This window comes from Lynx canadensis, chromosome X (assembly GCF_007474595.2).
Source record: "Lynx canadensis isolate LIC74 chromosome X, mLynCan4.pri.v2, whole genome shotgun sequence".
Taxonomy (NCBI): domain Eukaryota; kingdom Metazoa; phylum Chordata; class Mammalia; order Carnivora; family Felidae; genus Lynx; species Lynx canadensis.
This window is the reverse complement of record NC_044321.2, coordinates 58,201,432-58,227,038: the sequence shown is the minus strand read 5'-3', so window position 1 is coordinate 58,227,038 and position 25,607 is coordinate 58,201,432. Positions and strand designations below refer to the sequence as shown.

At 40.1% G+C, this 25,607-nt stretch overlaps 1 protein-coding gene across 1 annotated transcript in view; it reads right to left on the bottom strand.

Moving 5' to 3' along the window:
• Positions 1 to 2,597: 2,597 nt before the first annotated feature.
• The window catches only part of CHIC1 (cysteine rich hydrophobic domain 1), a 75,052-nt gene continuing 52,042 nt past the window's right edge, over positions 2,598 to 25,607 (bottom strand). Inside the window, 3 exon segments of the mRNA XM_030305610.1 lie at positions 2,598 to 8,777; positions 10,616 to 10,675; positions 10,931 to 10,987. Coding sequence (XP_030161470.1) covers positions 8,727 to 8,777; positions 10,616 to 10,675; positions 10,931 to 10,987 — 168 coding nt within the window. The 3' untranslated portion in view covers positions 2,598 to 8,726.

Sequence of the window (25,607 nt, the reverse complement as noted above, 5' to 3'; positions counted from 1 at the left end):
TCTCACATTCCCCTTCACCCATTTTTCCCAATTCCCTAAACCCCTTCCCTCTGGTAACCATCAGTTTGTTCTCTGTATTTATAGCTCTGATTCTTTTTGTTATTCATTTTTTTTTTAGATTCCACATAGGAATGAAATAATATTAATCTATTTTTTGAGTATTCTTTTACAGAAGGGAAAAAACAGCCTAATTTTGAAATAAGTCTAAATTTTCTTTTAGATTAATATCATCTTGGTTCAACATAGCAAAAAAAGAGAAACAATCAGTAATCCTATCTAAATAACAAAACATAGGATAGGTTTTATGGATTCCTACCTAGAGGTTTTATCATGGTAGTGTCACCTTGGGCAGTATCACCTTTGGGAAATAAGGTAGGCACTGCTTTGGGTGCTTGACCAGACCTTCATTGAAAAGCTTTTGAGCAAAAATTAGTTCTGAAATAATGTGTGTTGAGGGTACTTGTTGGGATGAGTACTGGGTGTTGTATGGAAACCAATCTGACAATTATATTAAAAAAACTTATTCAAAAAAATAAAATAAAATAATGTGTGTGTCCTCCCTGCTTGTGGCTGTGTTTCACTAAGGGGTCTTTGATGCCCCTATTCCATTTGGAAGCCTGACTAGATTTATAACCACTATCCACTTATCATACACTGATCTTCAAAGGCATAACAATTTGAAATACATCATTGTTATAAAATCATCTCATGGAAACTTACAATGTCAGAATTAAATGAGGCTTTAGAGATTGTCTAGCTCAGGAATCATGAAATCAGCCAGTCATTTGTAAGAAAACAGCTCCCCTCCACCAAAAAAACACAAAACAAAAATATAACCCTACTCTCCATCCCCTCCCTACCAATTTTTAGAAAGAATATATGTAGCTATCATGGTCAGTATTTTTTCCTCAATTTTGAAAGAGACATGGAATATTTTGCTTTCTTTTTAACTATACCATAAGAACACAACCTGAGTTTCAGGGAGACAAGAGAAAACAGTAATGACCATGGTAAAACAAAAAGTAAATACTCCTTCCAAAAAGGGCAGGTTGCTGCTACTCAGTGCTAATTGTTCACATGTGAAATTTCTCAAAAGAAGTCAGAAATCTGGATTTCTATGTGACGTCTCTTAATTTTAAGTGCTGGCAACTAATTCAAAATGTGTGAAAAAATTCTGCAAGTCAAAAAAACATATCTGTCAGAGGACTGACTACATTTTAGTTTGCAACCTTGATCTAACAACCGACCTTGGGGATGATGGATAAAATCAAACTCACTGAGTGTCCTGATTTCTGCTAGAGGTCACTCAGATGACAGAAAAGGGATCACGACTCCGATTTATGGTAATTACAACTGGAGAATTCTAGTATCCCCCAGAGAATTTCCTACATTTAGGTAGGTAAATATCCCACGTGTTAAATATTATTTAATGACATGTGTGGCTTCTGCCTTCAATAATAGAAAATGTAGGGGCGCCTGGGTGGCGCAGTCGGTTAAGCGTCCGACTTCAGCCAGGTCACGATCTCGCGGTCCGTGAGTTCGAGCCCCGCGTCGGGCTCTGGGCTGATGGCTCAGAGCCTGGAGCCTGTTTCCGATTCTGTGTCTCCCTCTCTCTCTGCCCCTCCCCCGTTCATGCTCTGTCTCTCGCTGTCCCAAAAATAAATAAACGTTGAAAAAAAAAATTTAATAATAGAAAATGTAATGTGAAAGTATTTCCCATAGAGTGCATCCTACACCACACCCAAGAAATTATCAATAAGTATAGATTTTTGCTCCATTCATAAAGTTTGAAAAAAGAATTTTAAGTATATTTATTTAGAGAGAGAGCAAGCGAGTGAGCAGGGGAAGAGCAGAGACAGAATCCCAAGCAAGTTCCACGTTGCAGCATAAAGCCCAATGTGGGGCTCCAACCTGAGCCACCCAGGCGCCCCCCCCCCAAAAAAAAGAACTTTAAAACAAAACATGAAACTTCCCTGTAGGTTTAAGTGTGTCATCTCTACTTTAACGTTTTAAAATTTAAAGTCTTTTAAAAAATATTCAGTATAATTATCAAAGATGATGGAAAACATTAAGTTTTTCTTGTTATGTTACATTTTGCTGCTTTGCTGAATTTGCAAAAGTTTGGGATAGTTTAAAAAAAATCTAATGTTGCATGATAGCTTGAGTAGTAACTCAAGTAGAAGATAACACTTGAATTTTGTATAACAATCTGATGACAAGAGGAGTCAAAATTTTTGCCAAGTACCGACATATGTCAACATTTCTTACACTAAAAATTATGCTTAGTAAGGTGGAATGCCACTTCACTTTACTTTTAATTTTGTAGTTCACAGCTAGGCATGCAAGGTAGTTTAGAAATGAATTCCTACTTAGCTAAATACCAAGCTCTGGGCACAATAAAGGCCCCCAAAGCCAATAGATAGCATGAAGTACTTACAGGGTCAGACATAACACTAGCAAATGCAGGAAGAGGCAATATGCAAAATACAATTTTTAAAAGGAAGCCTTAAGTAAGGCTTTTAAAAAGAAGCCTTAGAATGGTGAAAACAGGGAAGAGTAGGAAGAAAGGAAGGATGCACCAAAGAACACACAATTCATTAACATAGATTTGCGCTTTATTGTAATTTTGCATCCTGAGATAATAAAATTTTATATCTAAGTGAACAACAGAAGCAGCAGTGAAAGTTTCAGAGAGGCAGGTGTCCTTCATTTTGGCACAGCTGTATGTATATAGGTTGAGTTCTTTCAGGGGAGTCACTCTCAAACTTGGAAGAAAAATAAATTCATTCCACAGGCTATGTAACAATACAAGATGCACAAATGTTCTTGGTTTGAATGGACATATCCACTTGTATTCTTTTCTGATAAAGCTGTCTCCATAAGAATCCTCTGCCAAAAAGAAATCTTAGGCTTTTCAAATAGATGTTTTGGATCAATGCTCACCTTCCAGCTACCAGAATTTCCTGTTTTTGCAGCTGAGATTCATATTTGTATGTGGTTAATCCAAGGAGGGTGAACTAGCTTGTAGATTATATAATTTCAAACATCTGTAATTTGTTCAAAGTTCAGGCATTAAAACAATTTTACACTATTTGCTTACTAGAAAAAAGGAAAAATTAAGAAAATTAAGCCAAGATAAAAGCAAACAAATAAGCAGGAATAAAAGGGACATTTGAGAAATTATTGCCTAAACTCATAATGTTGAGTTTATATACAGAACTACTTTGAGACTCAGAAGTTGATATTTACTCCAATGCTAGAACATATTATAACACTTTCCACATTTGCAATCCAAATAAATTAGCTCAGTTATCATCCTGAAACAGAAGAAAACAGAAGGCAGATTCTAACTTGAAATTATGTAGCTCAATCTAGCCAACACACACACACACACACACACACACACACAGTCTAGAATTTCATTATTTAGGGACTGGGTAGTAACCTGGTGGAGAGGGCCAAATAATCTTAGTTCCTTTATAAAAGTGGCTTCCAATATTTTTACCATAGGGATCCCTTTATTATTCCTCCCCCATGTTTTCAAGTATTTTATTTACTAAACTGCATGTAACAATAGGCTTTTTCATTCTTTTACTAATCAAAACAATTGTCATTCACAACTTCTGATTAGTGTGGGATAACCAGTAGTATGTTAGGCAGGATTGAAAAAATATAAACAAAACGCATGGAAATTCAATGACTTAGTTGGCTTGTGCAGCAGAAATATTATAGATAAATGTATGATTCCTGGTATACTTTTTGAAATATAAAAAAGGTTCAAGGATGTCCCCACTGCTATCTTTATCTTTCCCAAGTTGGGAACCACTGGTTTACATCCACTTGCTTTTCCTCCCTAAGTCAAGAATTAATTAACACAACACAATTACTCGTGTTAACATATAGGGGATTAATAACAAAATTTACTACTGATAAAATAGATTAACTGCAACACTCGTTCTGTAGGGTTTGACTGAGAAAGAAAACATAACAACATAGATTTAAAGGAATGTGTTTAGAAATTACAAAATTATGATATTCAGTATATCTTTCAGTCAACTTCAAAAGCACATTAATATATGAAAAAAAATCCTCAATTCCCCTGTGAGGTAGGTCCAGATTATTGTCCCCACTTCCACAATGAGGACATGAGGTACAGAGGAATTAAGCAGCAGAGCTAAGAATTAAACCAGAATGATTTGGGTTTGAATTCCATACTACTTTTCTTTCCATCTAACATCAATTTGTTCCAATAAATCTTTTTGAGGATGTGGAAATTGGTAAGACACTGAAGCAAATATTGGACAGGATATGAAACTTTTCACATCATTGTCAAAATATGTCCTCCCATATCTCCATTATTGTCACAGTTATAATTCTTGCCTGGATACCAAATGCATAATCAGATTCCACATATGCAAAGCTCACAGACCTTAGTCCTCGGTTCCTAGGGAAACTACACTTATTTTTATCACCATAGAGGGGCTGAGGTCTAGCAGGTATCAGTTCTTTGAGTCTGTGTGACATGAACACACATGAGCTGGGAGCCAGTTGGCAAATCAAACATTTATTGTGTGCAAGGCACTGTGAGAATTGCCACCAAGGGTAGTAGTTCTGAGAAAAATCATTCTGAGATTCTGTAGAATAAAATTTTCCTAAGGATTCCTAGAATCACAGAATGTTAGGTCATCTCCAATTTTCTGTCCAGCTCTAAGTTCAACCCCATGACTTTATAGATAAAGAGACTGACATGTAATTTAAGTGAATTGTCCAAAGCCCATAATAGATAATTTCCTCATATAGTATGAATCTGATGAAGTCCACATATAATGGAATATATTCTCATGTTGCCATCATCAACATGAAAAGCCTGGCTCAGAATCACAAAAGAGAAATTTGGGGCAAGATAAGGATATACATATCCCCTTTTTCAGTCTCCATATTACATGAACAAGTATTATTAACAAAATATATTCCTTTTCTGTGGAAAATTTCCCAATAGTTCATCATTTAAAGGAACCTGAACAATTTGACAATTGTTGCAAAATGAATTTTTTTAAAGCAGAATTTTATAGGCATAAGAGGACTTAGCTTTTATGAATTTGGGCATCTTATAATCCAATTAGCAAAAAGTATTTCCATATGTGAAACTACTCCAGTTAAATGAGTGTATATAATTTCTACATCCCCCTAGGTCAACATAGTTCATTCTAATGAAGTATTGTTTGGGGTATTATGTTCAAGTAGTGAGGTTTGATTTTTTTAAGTGGTAGTTTATTTGTAAACAAAATTAAAATGCTAATAATTTTTAAAAGCTCTCATACACTTGGAAAAACCTTATTTGTTCTATGCCTTACAAATGTTATGTAATGTCAGTCAAATTATGAAAAAATAAGAATTTCATTAAAAATGGCAGAGTGCTAAATGCTAACACAGATTAACTGATCAGACATTAGTGTTTATAGATCATAATATAAATAGTATGTATATTAAATACTTAAGGGGGTTTTTGTAGGGCTTCAAAGACCATTGTTTTTTCAGAACCATGTTGAATTACATATTTACTAACATTAGAATTATACCAGTTTTGTAAGTGATTGATAGTCCTGTAATATTTTAATACTAACATAATATGATTAGGGGAAAACAAAGAAACATGCTTTAAATAATAAATAGAAGAAATATAATATGCTAGTGAAATATTCTAATACTTGAAAAGGATGGTTTTAAATCTAATGATCTACCAATTCATTCATTCTGGTTCCTTCAACATAAAATGTTATCTTTGTTCAAAAAAGACAAGGCACTTCTCCGTCTGCTTCTAATGTTCAACTACAATGGTGTCTTTCCTAAATTAATAGAGTGGGTAGGAGGGAACAGAGAGTAGCTGAAAAAGGTTAGGGCTTAATTTCATTTTCTACATAATTTAGTTGTTTAAAGGGGCATTGGGATGGAGATGCATAACAGAAGTCAAAGAAGCAATGGTTTTAGCTTACAACTTCAAAGCATTGCAAGATTTATATACTTTGGCAACTAGATGTTATTTTCTCTGGAAACTACCACAGCAGGTTTCATTAAAGAATATCATGTAACAAAGAAATTCCCAATTACTTTATTCAACCTAAAAACAGCTTTCACAAAAATATTCTGCTAACTTGACAGAAATATCCAAGTATACTCTATCCTGAGGATAAAAGAAAAAAAAGGTCAATGGGGGAGTAATTAATGACCACGTTGTGCTTTGCCATTTCATCATTCACTGCTGCCAATTTCATTGAAAAGAAAACACCCTCCACCAAAGCACTCCAAAATCCCCAACTACTAATCAGCCTGCTTCATAGGAAAATAGTTTGGAAAAGCAGTCATATAAGAAAGAAGAAAGAAAATTGTGTATTTTCTGAGTAGTTCAAGAAGATAAGATGAGTCAACCAGCATAATGAACAATAAAATAATACATTTAAAAGCAACTAGAGGAGGTATTAAAAAAAAGTTTACAAATGCTGGGAAATGATTTTTTATGACAAATGTTACTGTAACTCAAGTTATATTCTGTCACCTCCAGATGCACTCAATTTCTGTCTCAATATTTGTTTCATGGAAACAGTTCACCACTTCGTGCTGTTCTTTGAGCAAAACCAAGTGTGATTTATACATGGCAGAAAAGTCGCTATGACCATCACATGGCCAGATTCTAAGTATACAGAAAAAAATAAGATTTTAAGGATTGACACTTAAAATTATTCTATCATTGGTAATTAGAAATGTTGTATTCTGGAAATCAATTTGGTATTACACAATCACAGTTTGAAGCATAAACCTGATAATATTAGCTGGAGCATAAACCACAGATACAATTTTTCCCTGACCTTAGCTATAAAACAAGACATTTGGTATGCATTTTTAGAGGTTTCCACCTTGTCTATAAAAATACATATTTAATTTTGCAGCAGACAGACAAATGATATTTACAGGCACACATATTAAAAGTTAAAGATTCTGGATGGCTTGGTGGCATGGGGGTAATGGGGTTCTACAGAGGGAGGTGGAAAAGTGTGCAAACAATTACAGTCATAGATCAAACAGTGTTGCTTTTTCCCCTCTTCTTTTATTGGTCCAGGACCGTGGATTTCAAATTAGGCATAAATTTTAAAAATGGCTTTAAAGACTTGACCTTTTATGAAGAAATGACTGTTCTCTTCACTGGGATAAACGTTTGTCCAAAAAGTTTTACTAAAACTAGTGAGATGACAAATAGGATATTATTCAGTCTCAGATACTTTTAATTTCTTTTTAGCAATAGGAATTACAAATAATGCCTATATACAGGCATACATTTGCAGTTGAATTAACACAATATAAAGCTTTAATTATGTTAAAAATTCAAATTAAGTGTGGTATTCTCACTCATCTTACTTGGGAGGAGAAAGAGAAATATGTACATGTCAGTGAAAAGGCTACATGTGTGGTGAATTTATAAACTAAAATACTTTTTGTGTAAGTACTTGTCTTTCCTCATTAATAATATCTAAATGTTTAAAAAAGATCATCAAAAATATAAAGAATATTTTATCAATTATGAATCAGCCACTATGTATTCTTTAAGTACAGCTTCTCAATTACCTCTCCCTCTTTCCCAAAGCAAAATATCAGAACTCCAAAAAGGGATTAGCAGTGGCTTTCATGAAGATCTAGACACCTCCCAAGATATCTGAAATCTTGAAATACTCCTTAAAGATAACTGTGTGTATTTTCAAAAGGGGGAAAGGATACATAACAGGAAATAAGTACAGCGAGGCTGTTAAATGTGTTGGTTGGATATCAAATGAATTTTTTGGGGGGTGGGAGTGGAGGACAAAATGGATATTATTAAATGGAAAAAGTAAGGTTCTTGGTTTCAGGTGCAATGCAGAATATCTCAGACAACTTCAATTTTAATCCACTCATTAGAAAGGGCAATCCTGCCCTACACCTGAAATTTTAACAAACTCATGGCTCTGCCATAAAACATGTTAACAGTCTATACATTCAAAAGGATGCTTGCAAACTTCATTCATATTAAAATCTATGCAGATTTGTTGGCAATACAGTAAGAGTAATATTACATTCTGTAAACCATGGCATATCACATTTTGTTATGCAAAGAGACAATATTTACAAGTCTTTTAAGAGTTAAATATTTTATCCACTAACATAAGTGATAATTTAGCAAAGTGCAGGACAAAACCAGTGCTATTAATCGCATGTCCTTTAAAAGCAAGTAAGAGTAAAACCATTTCTAAAAGCTACCGAAAGCTTATTTACTTATGTCCAGTAAGGGATTACAGAGCATTAAATAGCCTAGAAAAATGATGCATATTTAAGAAACAGTGAGTATGAAAATTATAAGGCAGCATGCTCAGAACAAATTTTTTTTTTTTGAAACACCGGCACTGATGTTTTTTATCTTTAGTGGCAACTATATATATACATATAAGTCTCTGTGTATTTATTTAAAAATTGAAAGTGCAAACAAAACACAAGCCTCATTTAACAACAACAAAAAAAGATGTGCAAATTTTCTTCTAAAACCAACATAAATAAAAGAGTAAGGAGAATATTCCAAAGAATAAGAATAAGAAATAAAGAATAAGTTGAACAGAGCAAAGGAGACCATCTTCATTCCAAAATCATCTACAAGGCACTAAGGGTAGGAAATGACAAGTAACACAGAAGTGACTGAATAAAATTCCTCAGTCAGGTCGGAATATGGGATATTTTGGTAAGAATTCTATTAGTATAACCTGTAAAATAAAAACAAACAAGAATATATTGATAAAATAATTTGCATTTACTATAACATATATAACCCAGAAAGTCTATAATCATTTTTCACAGGACTGTGTTTTGGTCCTCTAGTATAAAGTAAGTTAAATATATAAAACAGTTATAAAAAGGATTTACTACAAGTTATCATTAGAGTGGCAATTAAATTAAACTGGCAAACATAACTACTTATTGTAGCTAACAGTTTCTATGACTTAATTTACAATAATTATTTGTTTAACTGCAGAAACGCAAACCCTCTTACATTATTATGTCCTTCTTCACCTCCTACCCTCTTTTTTTTAACAAAGTAGAAGAGGTTAAAACTGTTATATAGATTGGAAAAAATACCTTTTCTATATATTATATGTACATATTTTCAATTAAAGCAACTGATATTGGTTCCTACTATCTTTTATAAGTTGTTTATAAAAAATAATGAAATATCCAAATGGATTGATTAAAATATTTTAATTAAAGGTTGAAAATACAGTAATAAAAACCTAAGATATTTATAAACTTGTATAAATGTATATGTTAAATTTATATTTAATATTTTACTTATAAATTTAATGTATAAATTTGTAATATTTTATTTTATTATTTTATTATTTTTTTATTTTTTATTTTTTTAATTTTTTTTTTCAACGTTTATTTATTTTTGGGACAGAGAGAGACAGAGCATGAACAGGGGAGGGGCAGAGAGAGAGGGAGACACAGAATCGGAAACAGGCTCCAGGCTCTGAGCCATCAGCCCAGAGCCCGACGCGGGGCTCGAACTCACGGACCGCGAGATCGTGACCTGGCTGAAGTCGGACGCTTAACCGACTGCGCCACCCAGGCGCCCCTAAATTTGTAATATTTTATATAAGGTTTTTGCCTATAGTGGATTTGAGATTTGTGGTCAGTCATTTGCACATTTTTTTCCCTAAGCTATTCAAAGTGGAGAAAGATAATGTAATAATCGTTATTTATGAAACAGAAATGGAACGTTTATGTATTAAATACAGACTACATGTCAGCAACTTGAAGCTTAGATAAATTTCATATTCTTTTGAGTGTTAATGATGTTGTAGTTGTCACTTTGGCTACATGTGAATTTGTGTTTTGTGATTAAGACTGCATAGCTTTCATTAAAAAAAATAGAACCTATAATTTCTTTGTTAAAAATTAAATGTCAGCTTAGAAAAAAAGCCAGGAACATGAATCCAGAATTCAGAACTCAATTCCTACTTTATGCAAGTTTTGACAAGATAACATTTAGAAATATGTTGTTCAACAGCAGCTGTGTCCATCATCATGTGATGGTCTGCACTTATATTAAAAGAAAATTAAGGCTGTGCAATGTTTTCACTGGAGCATACAAACTGAAATTTTTCTAAGATCTGAGTAATTCCCAGGTTTCAAGATATTTTATGTTGCCTACAGATCTAAAGAAGATGGAAGGAAACCTCCATGTTTCAACTGACAAAAGCTCAGGCTGAGGAGAAAAAGGTAGAAAGAAGAACTGACAAATGATAAGCATAGTGAAATGTAACATTTAGAATGGAATCCAGGGGCGCCTGGGTGGCTCTGTTGGTTAAGTGTCTGACTTCGTTTGGCTCAGGTCATGATCTCAAGGTTCATGAGCTCGAGCCCTGAGTCCAGGTCTGTGCTGACAGCTCAGAGCCTGGAACCTGCTTTGGATTTGGTCTCCCTCTCATTCTGCCCCTCCCTGGCTCATGCGCATGCTCTATCTCTCAAAAATAAATAAAGACATTAAAAAAATTTAGAATGGAATCCAAAAGAAAGTAAATAAAAACAACTTCATACTTACATACTCCATCATATTGCTAGTTTCGCATTTCCTTTTAGTCAACTTCCAGTGCAAAGCAAGCTAAGAAAGTACAGTTTGTTAAGAATTTCTATATCAATTTATATTACCTATAACATTTGAATAAATCACTGAAAACCATCCAGGTATAAGCATAAGATATATAACATAGCATTTAAAAATAACTTGTAAAGAATATATATTAAAATTGAATATTAATTCTCTAATTCATTCTTTTGTGGCCTGAAAAATCCCATTTTTTTCAACTTAATAATGCAAATATATAAATGGGGCACTTATTTGTTTAAACTTTCTTACCTTGTGATATAATCTGTTATTTTCCCATTCTAATAACTTCTGAATTGATCTTCTGGTCTAAGAGAAAGAATGAAGACTTTGTTACAAGATGAACTAAAGAACTTTGTAAACTATGTGTATCTGTATTTTTCTGCTTGTTTGTAAAATCCCATTATTTTCTCCTTTTGTTTTCTATTGGAATCAGAAAAAAAGCAAAGTAACAGAAACTTCCAAAAGAGGAGTAATATTTTGAGCAATTATTATACTGTTATTATGAGGTCTCTCTCTTTCCCCACCTCTTCACACACCCACATCCCTGTATATGGATTTTTAATATATGCTTTTCAAAATGAAATATGTACAAATTGTTCTGTGTGGTGAGTCCATTCACTGGACTATTGTGAAATCTAGCAGTCCATTTATGGACCTAATCTTGACTTTCATATACCTTTTTATAGGGTTACTTTTTCAATATACATGTAATATACCAAACTAATCTGAGTCTTTACAGAGTTTTCCTATCAGAGCTCCTAGCACAATGCCTGGGATACAGTAGTCACTAGAGGTCTACAAGTTGAATAAAGCAAGTCAACATATATCAGAATTTCCATTGAAAAGAACATATTAAAAACAGCCAGTCAGGGGTTGCCTGGGTGGCTCAGTTGGTTAAGCATCTGACTCTTGGTTTCAGCTCAGGTCATGATCTCATGGTTCATGGGTTCAAGCCCTGTGTTAAGTTCCATGCTGATGGTGCAGAGCCTGCTTGGGATTCTCCCTCTCTCCCTCTTTCTCTGCCCCTCCCCTGCTCATGCTCTATTTCTCTCAAAATTAATTAATTAATTAATTAATTTTAAAAATAAAACAAAAAAGAGCCAGTCAGAAAACTTGTACATAGAGGAAAAAATATGAATGAGAAGTAGCACTGTCCTAAACAAGGGGACAGAGGCTGAATTTCTCTATTTGGAGTTGTATGTATTTTGTAGAGAGGAAGAAAAGTTTACAAAACCTTCAAGATAATTAAAATAGAACAATATTACACATTTCAACTATATTATTTTTATTATTTTTTTTTAACGTTTATTTATTATTGAGAGACAGAGAGACAGAGCATGAGCATGGGAGGGGCAGAGAGAGGGGGAGACACAGAATCTGAAGCAGGCTCCAGATGTCTGAGCTGTCAGCACAGATCCTGACGCAGGGCTTGAACCCACAAACCATGAGATCATGACCCGAGCCAAAGTTGGACGCTTAACCAACTGAGCCACCGAGGCGCCCCCACATTTTCAACTCTTAATTGGAAGACTTTTATTAGGTTTCTGACAAAAAGGCACTGTTAAAATTTAAAATTACTTCCTAAAATTAAATGATTTACAAACCAGTATCTGAAATGATTTCCAAAGCACCAACACATAAGAAACTTCTATTCATTCAACTATGTAGGTTAAAAATCAATGGCAATTGTATTCAGCTAATTCACAGTGGGTCAGATCAGCAACAATGCCAGCTAGAGTATACCTTGGAGCTACTATACTTGATAGAATCTCTGTAAACAAAATCAGATGGGTAACAAATAAAGAGATTGAATTAGTAATTATAAATCTTTCCACAAAGAAAAATCCAGGCCCAGATGGTTTTAATGATGAATTCTACCAAACAGTCATAGAGGAAATAATACCATGAACATAAACAAAAAATTCTCAACAAAATACTAGCAAACTGAATCTAACAACATATGAAAAAGATTATATATCATAACCAAGTGGAATTTATTTCAGGAACATAAAAATAAATTGGTGCAATACATTGTATTAGTAGAATAAAGGACAAAAATGACATCATCATCTTCATAGATTTAGAAAAAGCATTGGACAAAATACAATATTCATTCATGATAAAAATCCTAAAAAACCCTAGGAATTAATGTGAACTTCCTCAACCTGATAAAGAGCATCTACAAAAAACTACAGTTAATATACTTAATGGAGAGAAGACTCTTTTCCTCCTGAGATCAGAAAAAGACAAGAATGTCTCCTCCCACTAGTTTTATTCAACGTTGTACTAGAAGGTATAGACAAAAATAAGAGGTGGTGGTGGGAAGATGGTGGCCTAGGAGGACGCTGGGCTCACCATGTCCTGCTGACCAGTTAGATTCCACCCACACCTGCCTAAATAACCCAGAAAACCACCAGAAGACTAGCAGAATGGATTCTTCAGAGCCAAGCATAGACGAGAGGCCCACAGAAGAGGGTAGGAAGGGTGGAGAGGAGGTGCGCGCTACACGGACCGGCAGGAGGGAGCCGGGCAGAGGGGCAGCCCGCCGGCCAAGCAGAGCCCCCGAGTCTGGCTTGCAAAAGTGGAGGGGCCGGACGGAGTGTGTTCTGACAGCAAGTGGGACTTAACATCTGGAAGGTTATAAGTTAACAGCTCTGCTTGGAGAACGGGAGGGCTGGAAGACAACGGGAGGGAGAGTTGTTGAGCCCCGGACAACAGAGCGCAGCTTGGTGGGGAACAAAGGCGCTCACAAGTGCCATCTCCCTCGCCCATCCCCCAGCCAAAATCCCAAAGGGAACCAGTTCCTGCCAGGGAACTTGCTTGCACCACGCAAACACCCAACGCTGTGCTTCTGCGGATCCATCCCTCCAGCGGCGGGTCTGACTCCCTCCCGGTGCCGCAGGGCCCCTCCTGAAGCAGATCACCAAAGGAAAAGTGAGCTGAGCCTGCCCTTCCCTCCCCTGTGCACCTTGCCGAGCCACCACAGCTAATACGCCAGATCCCCAGCACCACAAGCCTGGCAGTGTGCAAGTAGCCCAGACGGGCCACGCCACCCCACAGTGAATCCCGCCCCTAGGAGAGGGGAAGAAAAGGTACACACCAGTCTGACTGTGGCCCCAGTGGTGGGCTGGGGGCAGACATCAGGTCGGACTGCGGCCCCGCCCACCAATGCAAGTTATTCAAGACAGCACAGGGGAAGTGCCCCGCAGTTCCTCACCACTCCAGGGCCTACCCAAAAGGATGAAATGGAAGAATTCCCCTCAAAAGAATCTCCAGGAAATAACGACAGCTAATGAACTGATCAAAAAGGATTTAAACAATATAACAGAAAGTGAATTTAGAATAATAGTCATAAAATTAATCGCTGGGCTTGAAAACAGTATAGAGGACAGCAGAGAATCTCTTGCTACAGAGATCAAGGGACTAAGGAACAGTCAGGAGGAGGTAAAAAATGTTATAAATGAGCTGCAGAATAAAATGGAGACAACCACAGCACGGATTAAAGAGGCAGAGGAGAGAATAGGTGAACTGGAAGATAAAATTATGGAAAAAGAGGAAGCTGAGAAAAAGAGAGATAAAAAAATCCAGGAGTATGAGGGGAAAATTAGAGAACTAAGCGATGCACTAAAGAGAAATAATCTACGCATAATTGGTATTCCAGAGGAGGAAGAGAGAAGGAAAGGTGCTGAAGGTGTACTTGAAGAAATAATAGCTGAGAACTTCCCTGATCTGGGGAAGGAAAAAGGCATTGAAATCCAAGAGGCACAGAGAACTCCCTTCAGACGTAACTTGAATTGATCTTCTGCACGACATATCAGTGAAAATGGCAAAATACAAGGATAAAGATAAAATTCTGAAAGCAGCAAGGGATAAACGTGCTCTAACATATAAAGGGAGACCGATCAGATGCATGACGGATCTCTCTACTGAAACTTGGCAGGCCAGAAAGAATTGGCACGAGATTTTCAGTGTGCTAGACAGAAAAAATATGCAGCCGAGAATCCTTTATCCAGCAAGTCTGTCATTTAGAATAGAAGGAGAGATAAAGGTCTTCCCAAACAAACAAAAACTGAAGGAATTCGTCAGCACTAAACCAGCCCTACAAGAGATCCTAAGGGGGATCCTGTGAGACAAAGTACCAGAGACATCACTACAAGCATGAAACCTACAGACATCACAATGACTCTAAACCTGTATCTTTCTATAATAACACTGAATGTAAATGGTCTAAATGCGCCAACCAAAAGACATAGGGTATCAGAATGGATAAAAAAACAAGGCCCATCTATTTGCTGTCTACAAGAGACTCATTTTAGACCTGAGGACACCTTTAGATTGAAAGTGAGGGGATGGAGAACAATTTATCATGCTACTGGAAGTCAAAAGAAAGCTGGAGCAGCCATATTTATATCAGACAAACTTGACTTTAAATTAAAGGGTGTAAGAAGAGATGAAGAAGGGCATTATGTAATAATCACAGGGTCTATCCATCAGGAAGAGCTAACAATTATAAATGTCTATGCACCAAATACGGGAGCCCCCAAATATATAAAACAATTACTCACAAACATAAGCAACCTTATTGACAACAATGTGGTAATTGCAGGGGACTTTAACATCCCACTTACAGAAATGGATAGATCATCTAGACCCATGGTCAATAAAGAAACAAGGGCCCTGAATGATACATTGGATTAGATGGACTTGGCAGATATATTTAGAACTCTGCATCCCAAAGCAACAGAATATACTTTCTTCTCGAGTGCACATGGAACATTCTCCAAGATAGATCACATATTGGGTCACAAAACAGCCCTTCATAAGTATACAAGAATGGACAAAAATAAGAAAAGGTATCCAGATTGGAATAGAAAAAGTGAAACCATCTTCATCTGCAGACATGATCTTGTATAGAGAAAACCCTAAGGAATCTGAAAACGTGCCCCACAGAGTTAATGAAGTCAAAACTGCCACCAGCAAGACCCTCACTGACTCCACTCTTCTTCATAAGAATGGTAACCTTATCTTTTAGAGGCAAACAACAAAAGAGCTCGGGTAGGCTTAGAGCAGTTTGAGCTTGACCAAAGCTCACATCTGCGCAGATGGACCATGGAGTGTCTGACAGTAACTTCTACCTCATTATAATCTCTGCCCAAGGAGGAGTACAAACCTCATTAACAATATATGATGCATGTATAGGCACGTTTCCTAAATATATGCATGTGATGTTATACCTCTACATGTGATGACAAAACCTCCCTTTCTGAATATTCACTCTAACACTAAATAAAAGAAACCCATTTACCCCCACTTAGGAGTCATGGGTTTGGAAGTTATTCCCCTTGGTGATCTCATTTGCTGAAGTAAAGTTTTCTTTGTGTGACAGCTCCACCTGGTGTAGTCTCTATCTGTAGCTCACCAAGGGGAGAATTCATGTTAGTTAGTTATTAGATTACAAATCCACTAAAACATTACTAGAATAAGTAAGTGCAGCAAGTTTGCAGGAAATGAGATTTTGGTAGGTAGAATTCTGGCCTCCATGATCTTTACCTCCTGGAGTTACACTGGTGACCATGTTACATTACATTGCAAAAGGGATGATGCAGATATAATTAAAGTTACTAATTATGTGGCTTTAAAATAGGGATATCACCCTGGGTTATTTTTGTGGACCAATGTAATCTCAAGGGCCCTTAAAAGTAGAGGACATTTTCTGGCAGATGGAAGGACATCCAGAGGGGTTTGAAGCACAAGAACTCAAACAATCATTGCTAGCTTTCAGACAGAAAGGAACACAGAGAAAGTCTAAGAAGGAAACAATTTTTGCCAAAATCTGAATGAGTTTGGAAGAAAATTATTTCCCAGAATCTCTAGAAAGGAATGTAGTTCTGCCAGCACCTTGATTTTGGCCTTGTTAGACCCTAATAGGAGAACCCAATTGAGCTACGTACGCCCGGACTTTTCACTGAGATAATAAAAGGTGTTGTTTTAAGCCATTAAGTTTGTGGAAATTTGTTACACTAGACAGAAAAGTAATATGAGGATCTACATATAAAAATCAATTGTATTTACTAGCAATGAACAATCTGAAAATGAGAGTAACAGACCATTTACAGTAGAATTAAGAACAAAATATGTAGAAATAAATTCAACAAAAGAAATATAAGACTTGTAAATTGAAAACTAAAAACACTGTTAAAATAAATTAAAGAAGAGGTAAATAAATGGAGAGATATTCTATGTTCATGAATCAGAAGACTCATGTGATAGCATTTACAACAATGGGGCTGGAACAATTGGATATCCAAGAGAAAAAAATATGAACTCAAACACCTGTCTCACACCATGCACAAAAATTAATTCAAAATAGATCAAAGTCCTGACCATAAGAAGTGGAACTTTAAAACAACTATAAGAAAATGTAGAGGTAAATCTTTGTGATCTTGAGTTAGGCCAAGTCCTCTTAGATATGATGCAAAAAGTACAAGCAAGAAAATTTTAAATGTGATAAATATGACCTAATCAAAATTAAAAAAATTTTGTGCATCAAAGATACCATCATGAAAGTGAGAGCCCTTCCAGAATGGCCATGTGAGGACCTTATGGAAATCTTTTCCTTGTAGAGAGAGAACTATTAACCTGATCAGTATTAGCAAGGATAATCAGTCAAATGTTCCAGAGATTGAACAACGGATTACAACAGATTGAGAAGTATTTATTCAACAGCATTTATGGACAATAAGTAAGAACACTGGGAAGCCTTGGTAATGAAGCTAGGCAGTATTAGTCATATCTCCACTGCTCTACTTTGTGGAGGAACTATTTTAGCAAGCTTGGGAGCTGAGTGACAGGCAGTTCTCCAGATCTCTCAGCTCCCTGTGTTATGGACCCAGGCTGGAACGCTGGTGGAAAAACCAAGCGGCACTCGGAGATCTTGGTGGATCGGAGATTTATTTAACACTGGTGGGCTCAGAGGAGACAATTTCTCCAAAGATCTGAGCGCCAAATGCAAGTGGGGAGGGTAATTTATAGTCGTCAGCTTCCATATCTGTGGGGGTTTTCGCGCATGCACCAAACAAAGGAAGAAGAACCCAGAGGAGGGGTCACTAAGCTGGAGACTAGAGTCTGTTTTAGCCCCATAGGCCATCTTTGGCATATTTTATTCACTTCTCCAACATTCCCCCTTTTGATGCCTTTAAAAAAAACTTTTAGTAGGCATCACCTTTCAGTTTTACAGGCTGGTACTACAGGAAGGCTAAGACACGTGCCGTAATTTGGTGAGTAACAGTGTTTTCAATAAAACATACCATGGTATTCAGTATACAGGGGCCAATGGATACAAGTAAAATTATGAAGAGGAGGGGCCCCACCAGGACAGGAAGCCAGGATGCCCAATCTGTGAGCAGATGGGTTCCTTAACCTTAGTTGTAACTATTCCTGACTGGTTTATGAAATAGCAACATTGCTCCCCCAGAAAGATGCATGTCCCTCCTTTTTCTGAAGTGAGGAGGTGAAGGGCTTGCCAATTTTGGAGGGTCACTGCCACCAGAGAGTTTATTTGGTTTTGTAAGGTTACCAGAGAATCTTCCACCCATTCCAAGTCTTCATTTATCTCTTGAGATAGTCTATGGTATAGTCCTACGGATGAACCTATGCCCCCTATTCCAGTTCCTATTCCTGTCACAATTCCTGCTCCTATCAGAACAGGTAGCAGGACTGCTTGTTTAGCCCGGGACTTGGGGCTAAAGGCTGTTAGGAGCTGATCTTCAGTGTATTCGGATATCTCTGGGGTTAGGAAGATGGAATAACATATTTGATATCTGAGTCCAGTTGGCCTCTAAGCATCAGTAGGCCAAATTAGAACACAGATAGAACACCCCAGGGGTTGAACATAGGGTTGTATTCCTCTTTAAGGTTATATTTCTTCTGCATAGAGAGGTACTGTTCATACCTTCAGGGACTGTACAGATTAGATTGTTGGCATTTGTGAGATGGACCCCAGTGGCCAGGGGCCCAATTAAGACAGGTGTTGGTTTTCAGATTTTCAGGAGCTTCCCAGGTCAAAGGGATGGGAGTGGCTAAGTAAGCCCTCCAGCTGAGGGGCAAGCACATCCAGCAGGTTTGGGTGTGATTAACTTTTTTATGGAGGACTTGTAGAGTAGTGTTGGCCCAACACTGGAGTGGGGAATTGGTAAGCATCTGATTGAGGGCTCAAAGGTTCAAACCTTGGTAGGCTGCCGGGGTCGTGGTCACCTTTATGGCTTGTATTACCCTATCTTGGGTATCCTTTATAACTTTTTGAAGGGCCCTGTCTTGCACCCCTCCTCTGTCTGAGATCCCCCATTGAGGAAGGTAAGTATAGCAAACTCGCTTCCCCCTCTGGAGGCCATTGTTGTGACATGGGTTCCTGACATTTTGGGTTATCTCTACAGTCCAATACTGTACCAATACCTGGTCCTTGGGGCACCGGGTGACTGACAGAGAGTGGGTGTTTTTCCCTTGTAGAAATCTTTGTGGAGGGAGGTGAAGGCGCTGAATGCCCTTGACCCTCTTATTGTCATATAACAATCCTGGGGGCAAAGTGGGTAAGTGGCAGTTGAGAGGGTGAGAGAAGTTATCATAATATACAGGCAATACATAATAATCCTGCCATCCAGAGGAGGTATGTGAGGCCCAGCATGCATCTTTTGTCCCATGTCCAGCTTGTTGGTGCAGTCTCTATCAGCCCAACAGTATGGGCTGGCAGATACCAGTAAGGGGCAAGGGCTGGCAGAGTTGCATCCAAACCTCTGGGCTACGTTCACATGTTGATTCCTCAAGCTTCTGCCGTGCACAGGCCAGCCAGCTTCTGGGGTGTGGCTGGAGCAGGGCTGGAGGTCTCAGGGGCCAGTTTCCCTTTTGAGGGTCAGTTTAAGCAGGTTGACTGGATCTGGATCACTTTGCCAGGTTGTGGGCTCTTCTGAGTTGGCCTTCTTAACTCTGGAGTGATGGACCCATGGGGTGATAACCTGAAACTTTAAGGGCTGTAGGAGTTGTTAGAATAGCAGTATGAGGCCCAGTCCACCGTGGTCTAAGAGGTTCCCTCTTCCAATCTTTGACCCACACAGAGTCTCCTGGCTGAAAGGGGTGAACGGTGGTCCCTAAGGAAATTGGGGCCCTCTCTATGGTGTATCTCTATAACTTATTAGGACTCCAGCCCCCAAGGTCTGGAGCTGTTCTCTTATTCCCTTGTCTCCAATCTGGTGTAGGTCTCCTGGGAGTTTTCCTAAACATGGGGGTGGGGGTCGCCCATATAATAACTCAAAAGGGGAGAATCCTAGTGCCCCAGGCATGCATCAGGCACGCAGGAGGGCCAGCGGTAGTAAACCTGGCCATGGGACATTAATCTCTTGGTGGAACTTAGCCAGGGTTTCCTTGAGGGTGAAATTCATCCGCTCTACTTTCCCTAAGCTCTGTGGTCGGTAAGCAGAGTGCAGTTTCCAGGTAATGTTGAGGGACTTTGTCAGGGTTTGTATAATGTCTGCCACAAATGCAGGTCCATTATCACTGTGTATGGTTAAGGGTAGACCAAACCGAGGCACAATCTCCCGTAGAAGAACTTTGGCCACCTCGCGACTTCATTCTGTTCTGGTTGGGAATGCTTCGACCCATACCGAATATGTGCAGATTATTACAAGAAGGCACCTGAATCCTTTATTTGGTTGTATGTCGGTAAAGTCCACCTCTAAGTCTTCAAAAGGTGCAGCCCCATCCTATGTGTGCTGGGTGGGGGCCGTGAGGCAGACCAAACATTGTTTTTTACACGTTACACATTGTTCACTGACAGCTCGGCATAATGTGGGCAACTGGCTGATATAGTAGTTCTTTTTGAAGAGGGCCTCTAGTGCAGTTTTTCCTAGGTGCATGAGTTGGTGATATTCCTTCACTAGATGTTTTCCCATAGACGATGTGACAAAGATGTGTCCATTTGGCATGACCCACCATCCCTCTTTGCTTAGTGTGCCCCCTTCTGTCGAGGCCCAACTTCTTTCTTCCTTTGTGTACAGAGGCGGGGAGGCTTCCCTCTGGGGCGTAAGAGTCATAGTGTAGGTAGGAGCTTCGCCTGGGTCACCACAGGTGGCCGCTCTGGCTGTTTTGTCGGCCAGGCAATTTCCTTGAGTTATGGGGTCATCTCCTTTCTGATGTCCCTTACAGTGTAGCATAGCTACCTTGTCTGGCAGCCATACGGCCTCAAGAAGCTTTAGTATTTCTTCCTTGTTTTTGATAGTTTTCCCTGCAGCAGTAAGGAGACCTCTTTCTTTATAAATGGTCCCGTGTATATACACAGTAGCAAAGGCATACCAGGAATCAGTGTAGATGTTAACTCGTTTACCTTTGCTAAGGATGAGGGCTCATTGTGCCAGCCATTCTTCTGGCAAGGCCTTGGCTTCCAGAACTTCAGTGGTTGTGGTTACCACATATCCTGCTCTTCAGCTGCCCTCTTGTAAATAGCTGCTCCCATCGCTGAACAGGATGATCTCCAGGCTTGTTAATAGCCTGGTCTTAGAGGTCTGGGCGGCTGGCATAGACTTCATCCACTACTTCGGAACAGTCATGGTCAGGTTCTCCCTCCTCTGTGGGAAGGAAGGTGGCCGGGTTTAGTGTTCTTACTGTTTCGAGAATGACCACTGGATTTTCACAGAGAAGGCCTTGGTATTGTGTCAACAGAGAATTGGAGAGGAAACGATATCCTTGGGTGCTCATGAGAGACATGACCGCGTGTGGGACCTTAACATTTAAGTGTTTGTCCCAGTGTGAGTTTGTCTGCCTCCTTGATGAGCAGGACTGTGGCTGCCAGTGTTCTGAGGCACAGTGGCCATCCTGTAGCCACAGGATCAAGTTTTTTTGACAGGTGGGACACTGGCCGTTGCCAAGGCCCCATACTCTGAGTGAGCACTCCAAGGGCTATTTTGTCCTTTTCATGTACAAAGAGGTTAAAGTGCCTTTCTATGTCAGGCAAACCCAGGGCTGGGGCTCATCCCAGAGCCAACTTTATTTCTGTGAAAGCGGCCCCTGACTCCTCAGTCTACACGAGGGGTTCCCGGTCTGGCCCTCCCAACAGGTCATAGAGGGGCCTCGCTATGGCTGAAAATCCAGGAATCCAAATGCGACAGAACCCTGCGGCCCCTAAAAATTCACGGAAGCCTTTTGTTTGGGGCTGTGGCAGTGTGGTGATAACTTTCTTTCTTTCCAGTCCTAGTTCTCTTTTTCCTTTTGTGAGGAGGAAGCCTAAGTATCGGACCTGCTGCTGACAAATCTGTGGCTTTTTCCAAGAGGCCCGGGACCCCCAGTAGGATAGGAGCTGCAGGAGGGCCTTGGTACCTTTCATATAGTCTTCTTGGGTGTCACTGGCAAGGATGAAGTCATCTACATATTGGAGGGCACACCCTGTGGTTTCCCTCAGAACGTCAGTGAGGTCTGCAGCTAGTGTTTCCCCAAAAAGAGTGGGTGAGTTCTTCAAACCTTGGGGAAGTCGTGTCCAGGTCAGCTGCATCTAGTGCCCTGTAATGGGCTCAGTCCATTCAAAGGCAAACAATGGTTGACTTTGAGGAGCCAGGTGGAGGCAGAAGAAAGCGTCCTTTAGGTCAAGGCATGTAAACCATCTGGCTGACCCTGGAATTTGGCTGAGGAGAGTATACGGTTTCGGAACCACTGGGTGTAAGGAAACAGTCACTTTGTTAATGGCCCTCAAATCCTGTACTGGTTGGTATCCTCCTCCTGGCTTCTTGACTGGCAAGAGTGGGGTATTCCAAACCGATTGGCACTCAATTAGAATACCTGCTTCTCTGAGCTTGGTCAGGTGCTCTTGTATATCCATTCTAGCCTCAAGTGGAAGGGGGTACTGCCTTTGTCTCTGATGTTGGGCTCCAGGGATCAGGTCAACAATGATGGGGGCCCAACTCCAAGCTAGTCCAGGTGGGTTATCTTCAGCCCACATGGAGGGGAATGTAAGCCTGAATTCTGAGGGGCTACAGGGTAAGGCCTGGGCACAGAATAGTCTCCATTCTTCTTCCCTTGGCAGGGTAATCACCAAGACCATGGTTTCCTTCTGCCTTGGGTTTAATTGGAGGCTAGTGTGTCCAGTGGGTTCAAAAGTTATCTGGGCCCCAAGTTTGGAGAGCAGATCCCGGCCCAGGAGAGGAATCGGCCAGTCAGGTAAGTAGAGGGACTCATGCCGGTCCTTGTGACCCCCAAGTTCACATTGTTGAGCTGGACAGAAGGGCTGCTGCACAGCCCATGTCCCAGTAGCCTCAAGTATGGTTGCCGTCTTCTGGCTTAAGGAAGCCACTGGGGAAGTAACAATGGAGTATTCAGCCCCAGTGTCAACCATGAAAGTTATTGTTCAGCTCCCTACCTTCATTTCGACTGTGGGCTCATGGGGGCCAAGAGAGAAAGGGCTTGGTCCCCCTCAGTCCGATTGTACCCTGGCCAGACCGAGGTTCTCGCCTCGAGGTTCCTCCCAATATCGGCTGGGTTTTGAGGGCCCCTTCCAATTCGGACATTCATTTTTCCAGTGTTCCTACTCTTTGCAGTATAGACATTGGTCCCTTGCTAAGGGGGCTCTGGGCTTCCCCCGTTTTGGTGGTTGGAGTCTTCCCGTCTACTCAGCGTCTGTTTCTTTTAGTGCTGCTGTGAGAAGGGTGGCCTTCTTTCTCAGTCTTCTCTCTGCCTCTCTTTTGGCTGTGACTTCTCTGTTCATGAAAACTTTATTGGCGACCTCTATCAGCTGAGTGATATTCATCCCGGCAAAGCCCTCCAACTTCTGGAGTTTTCTTCTGATACCCGGGGCAGCCTGTGCCACAAAAGAGGTGTTTACCATCTGTTGACTTTCTGGTGCCTCAGGGTCAAACTGGGTGTATACACGGTATGCTTCACATAATTTTTCATAGTAGTCTCCAGGAGACTCCCCAGGGTGCTGTGTGACTGACAGTATTTTAGTCACGTCCATGGGCTTTTTGGCTCCAGCTCAGACACCCTGAAGGAGGGCTTCCTGGTATCATTGGATGTGGGCCTGTCTTTCTTCTGTGGTGAAATCCCATGTTGGGCATTCTACAGGCACGGCAGCTTGAGCCCAGACAGCAGGTTCATTGATCCCTGGAGGTGCGTGATCTTCTAGGTACTGTCATGTTTCTCTCATTCTTGTTCTTTCTTCTGTATTAAACAGAGTAGGGAGTAACTGTTGACAATCTTCCCAAGTGGGTCGGTGGGTCTGGAAGAGGGACTCCATCAAGTCGACCATTGCTTGTGGCTTTTCAGAGTATGATGGAGTGTTGTGTTTTCAATTGAGGAGGTTGGTTGTAGAGAAAGGTTGATAATACATCATGGAACAGCTGGGCCGGACTGTTCCATCCTCATTCTGCCTTTCAGGCTCCTTCATCTCCCTTACAGGCATTTGTAGAGCGTTAGGTCTGGGTCTGGGGCGCAGTCTGGTGGCTGGCCCCTGTTGGGGAGGGTTCTCTGGGCTGAGAGGGGCGGGGATATGGGCAGCGCCCAGCGGCAGTGGCAGTGGCGACTGTGGCTGCCGTGGCTGCCTGCGGAGAGACAGATGGGGGAGGAGTTTCAAGCTCAGGGGGAGTGGGGAGGAGGCTGGCGAGTCATAAGAAGGCAGAAAGACAAAATCTTCCTCCGTGTCTCCTGTCAATTTAGAGGAGCTGTGGGTCGCTTCTTTGGCTCTCTGGGTGAGCCTCCAGATAAAGTGACTAAAACCTTTGCCTGGCTCTGTTTGGTAATGATGAATCCCACCCAAGGCAGGGTATTTCGGGCAATTTCAAGCCAGGAGTAGATGTATGGAAATTGATCAGGGTGACCTGGATTCCCAGTGACTGAGCCAAACCCGCTGCACTATTTGAGCATCTAATGTCCCTTCTGGGGGCCATCTTACATTGAATATGGGCCATTCTAGTTCACAAAAGGTCTATAACTTCCTGGGCATCATTTTCACCCCGCAATCGCCTGAAAAATCCCTTTTTAAAATTTTTGAGCATGACCTCTAAAATCGTAGGCTTACTCTGTTTTGATCCCACTATTCATTTCTTTCTTGTGTTCGGTATCGCAAAGACAGACAAAGAGAGGGTATCCCCTTGGATGAGAGGACCAATCAGATACTCCTCTGGTCACGTTCCCAAGGGAAACTTTAGGTGAGGTTTGGCCGTAGTGTACTCAGCTTTGTGACTTGTGATCAGAATCTGATCAGATACTATTTTAGACCTTACACTCTCACCATGACACAGGAGAGCCCAGACTTCGTAGACTTTTGGGGACCTTAAGGGTGCCCGTCTGTGAAGCCACAAACTCAAACTCAACTGGCAAGCCTGGCTGAGCCACACATTCACACACACACACACACACACACACACACACACACACGAGTCTATTACATTCCCTCCCAGAAGATTTTCTAACTGTGAGACCTATTAAGGCCAAGCAGCACTCGGAGATCTTGGTGGATCGGAGACTTATTTAACATCGGCGGGCTCAGAGGAGACCGTTTCTCCAAAGATCTGAGCGCCAAATGCAAGTGGGGAGGGTAATTTATAGTCGTCAGCTTCCATATCTGTGGGGGTTTTTCCCATGCGCAGCAAAGGAAGAAGAACCCGGAGGAGGGGTCTCTAAGCTAGAGACCAGAGTCTGTTTTTAGCCCCATCAACCATCTTTGGTGTACTTTATTTACTTCTCCAACTGCTTTCCTGGGTAGGTTTGGCATGGTGAAAATAGGCAAATCCCATTTTTCCACAACCCTGTGTTACAGAAAGTCTGTATCATGTGTGTTGTGGTAGCAGGGCACCACCCACTTTTCTAACCCCAACTTCTGCAAAATAGGCAAAACAACTGGTAAAAAAGTTCAATTACCCTTTCTGGCACATATCTGAATTGTGGGAAAGCTGAT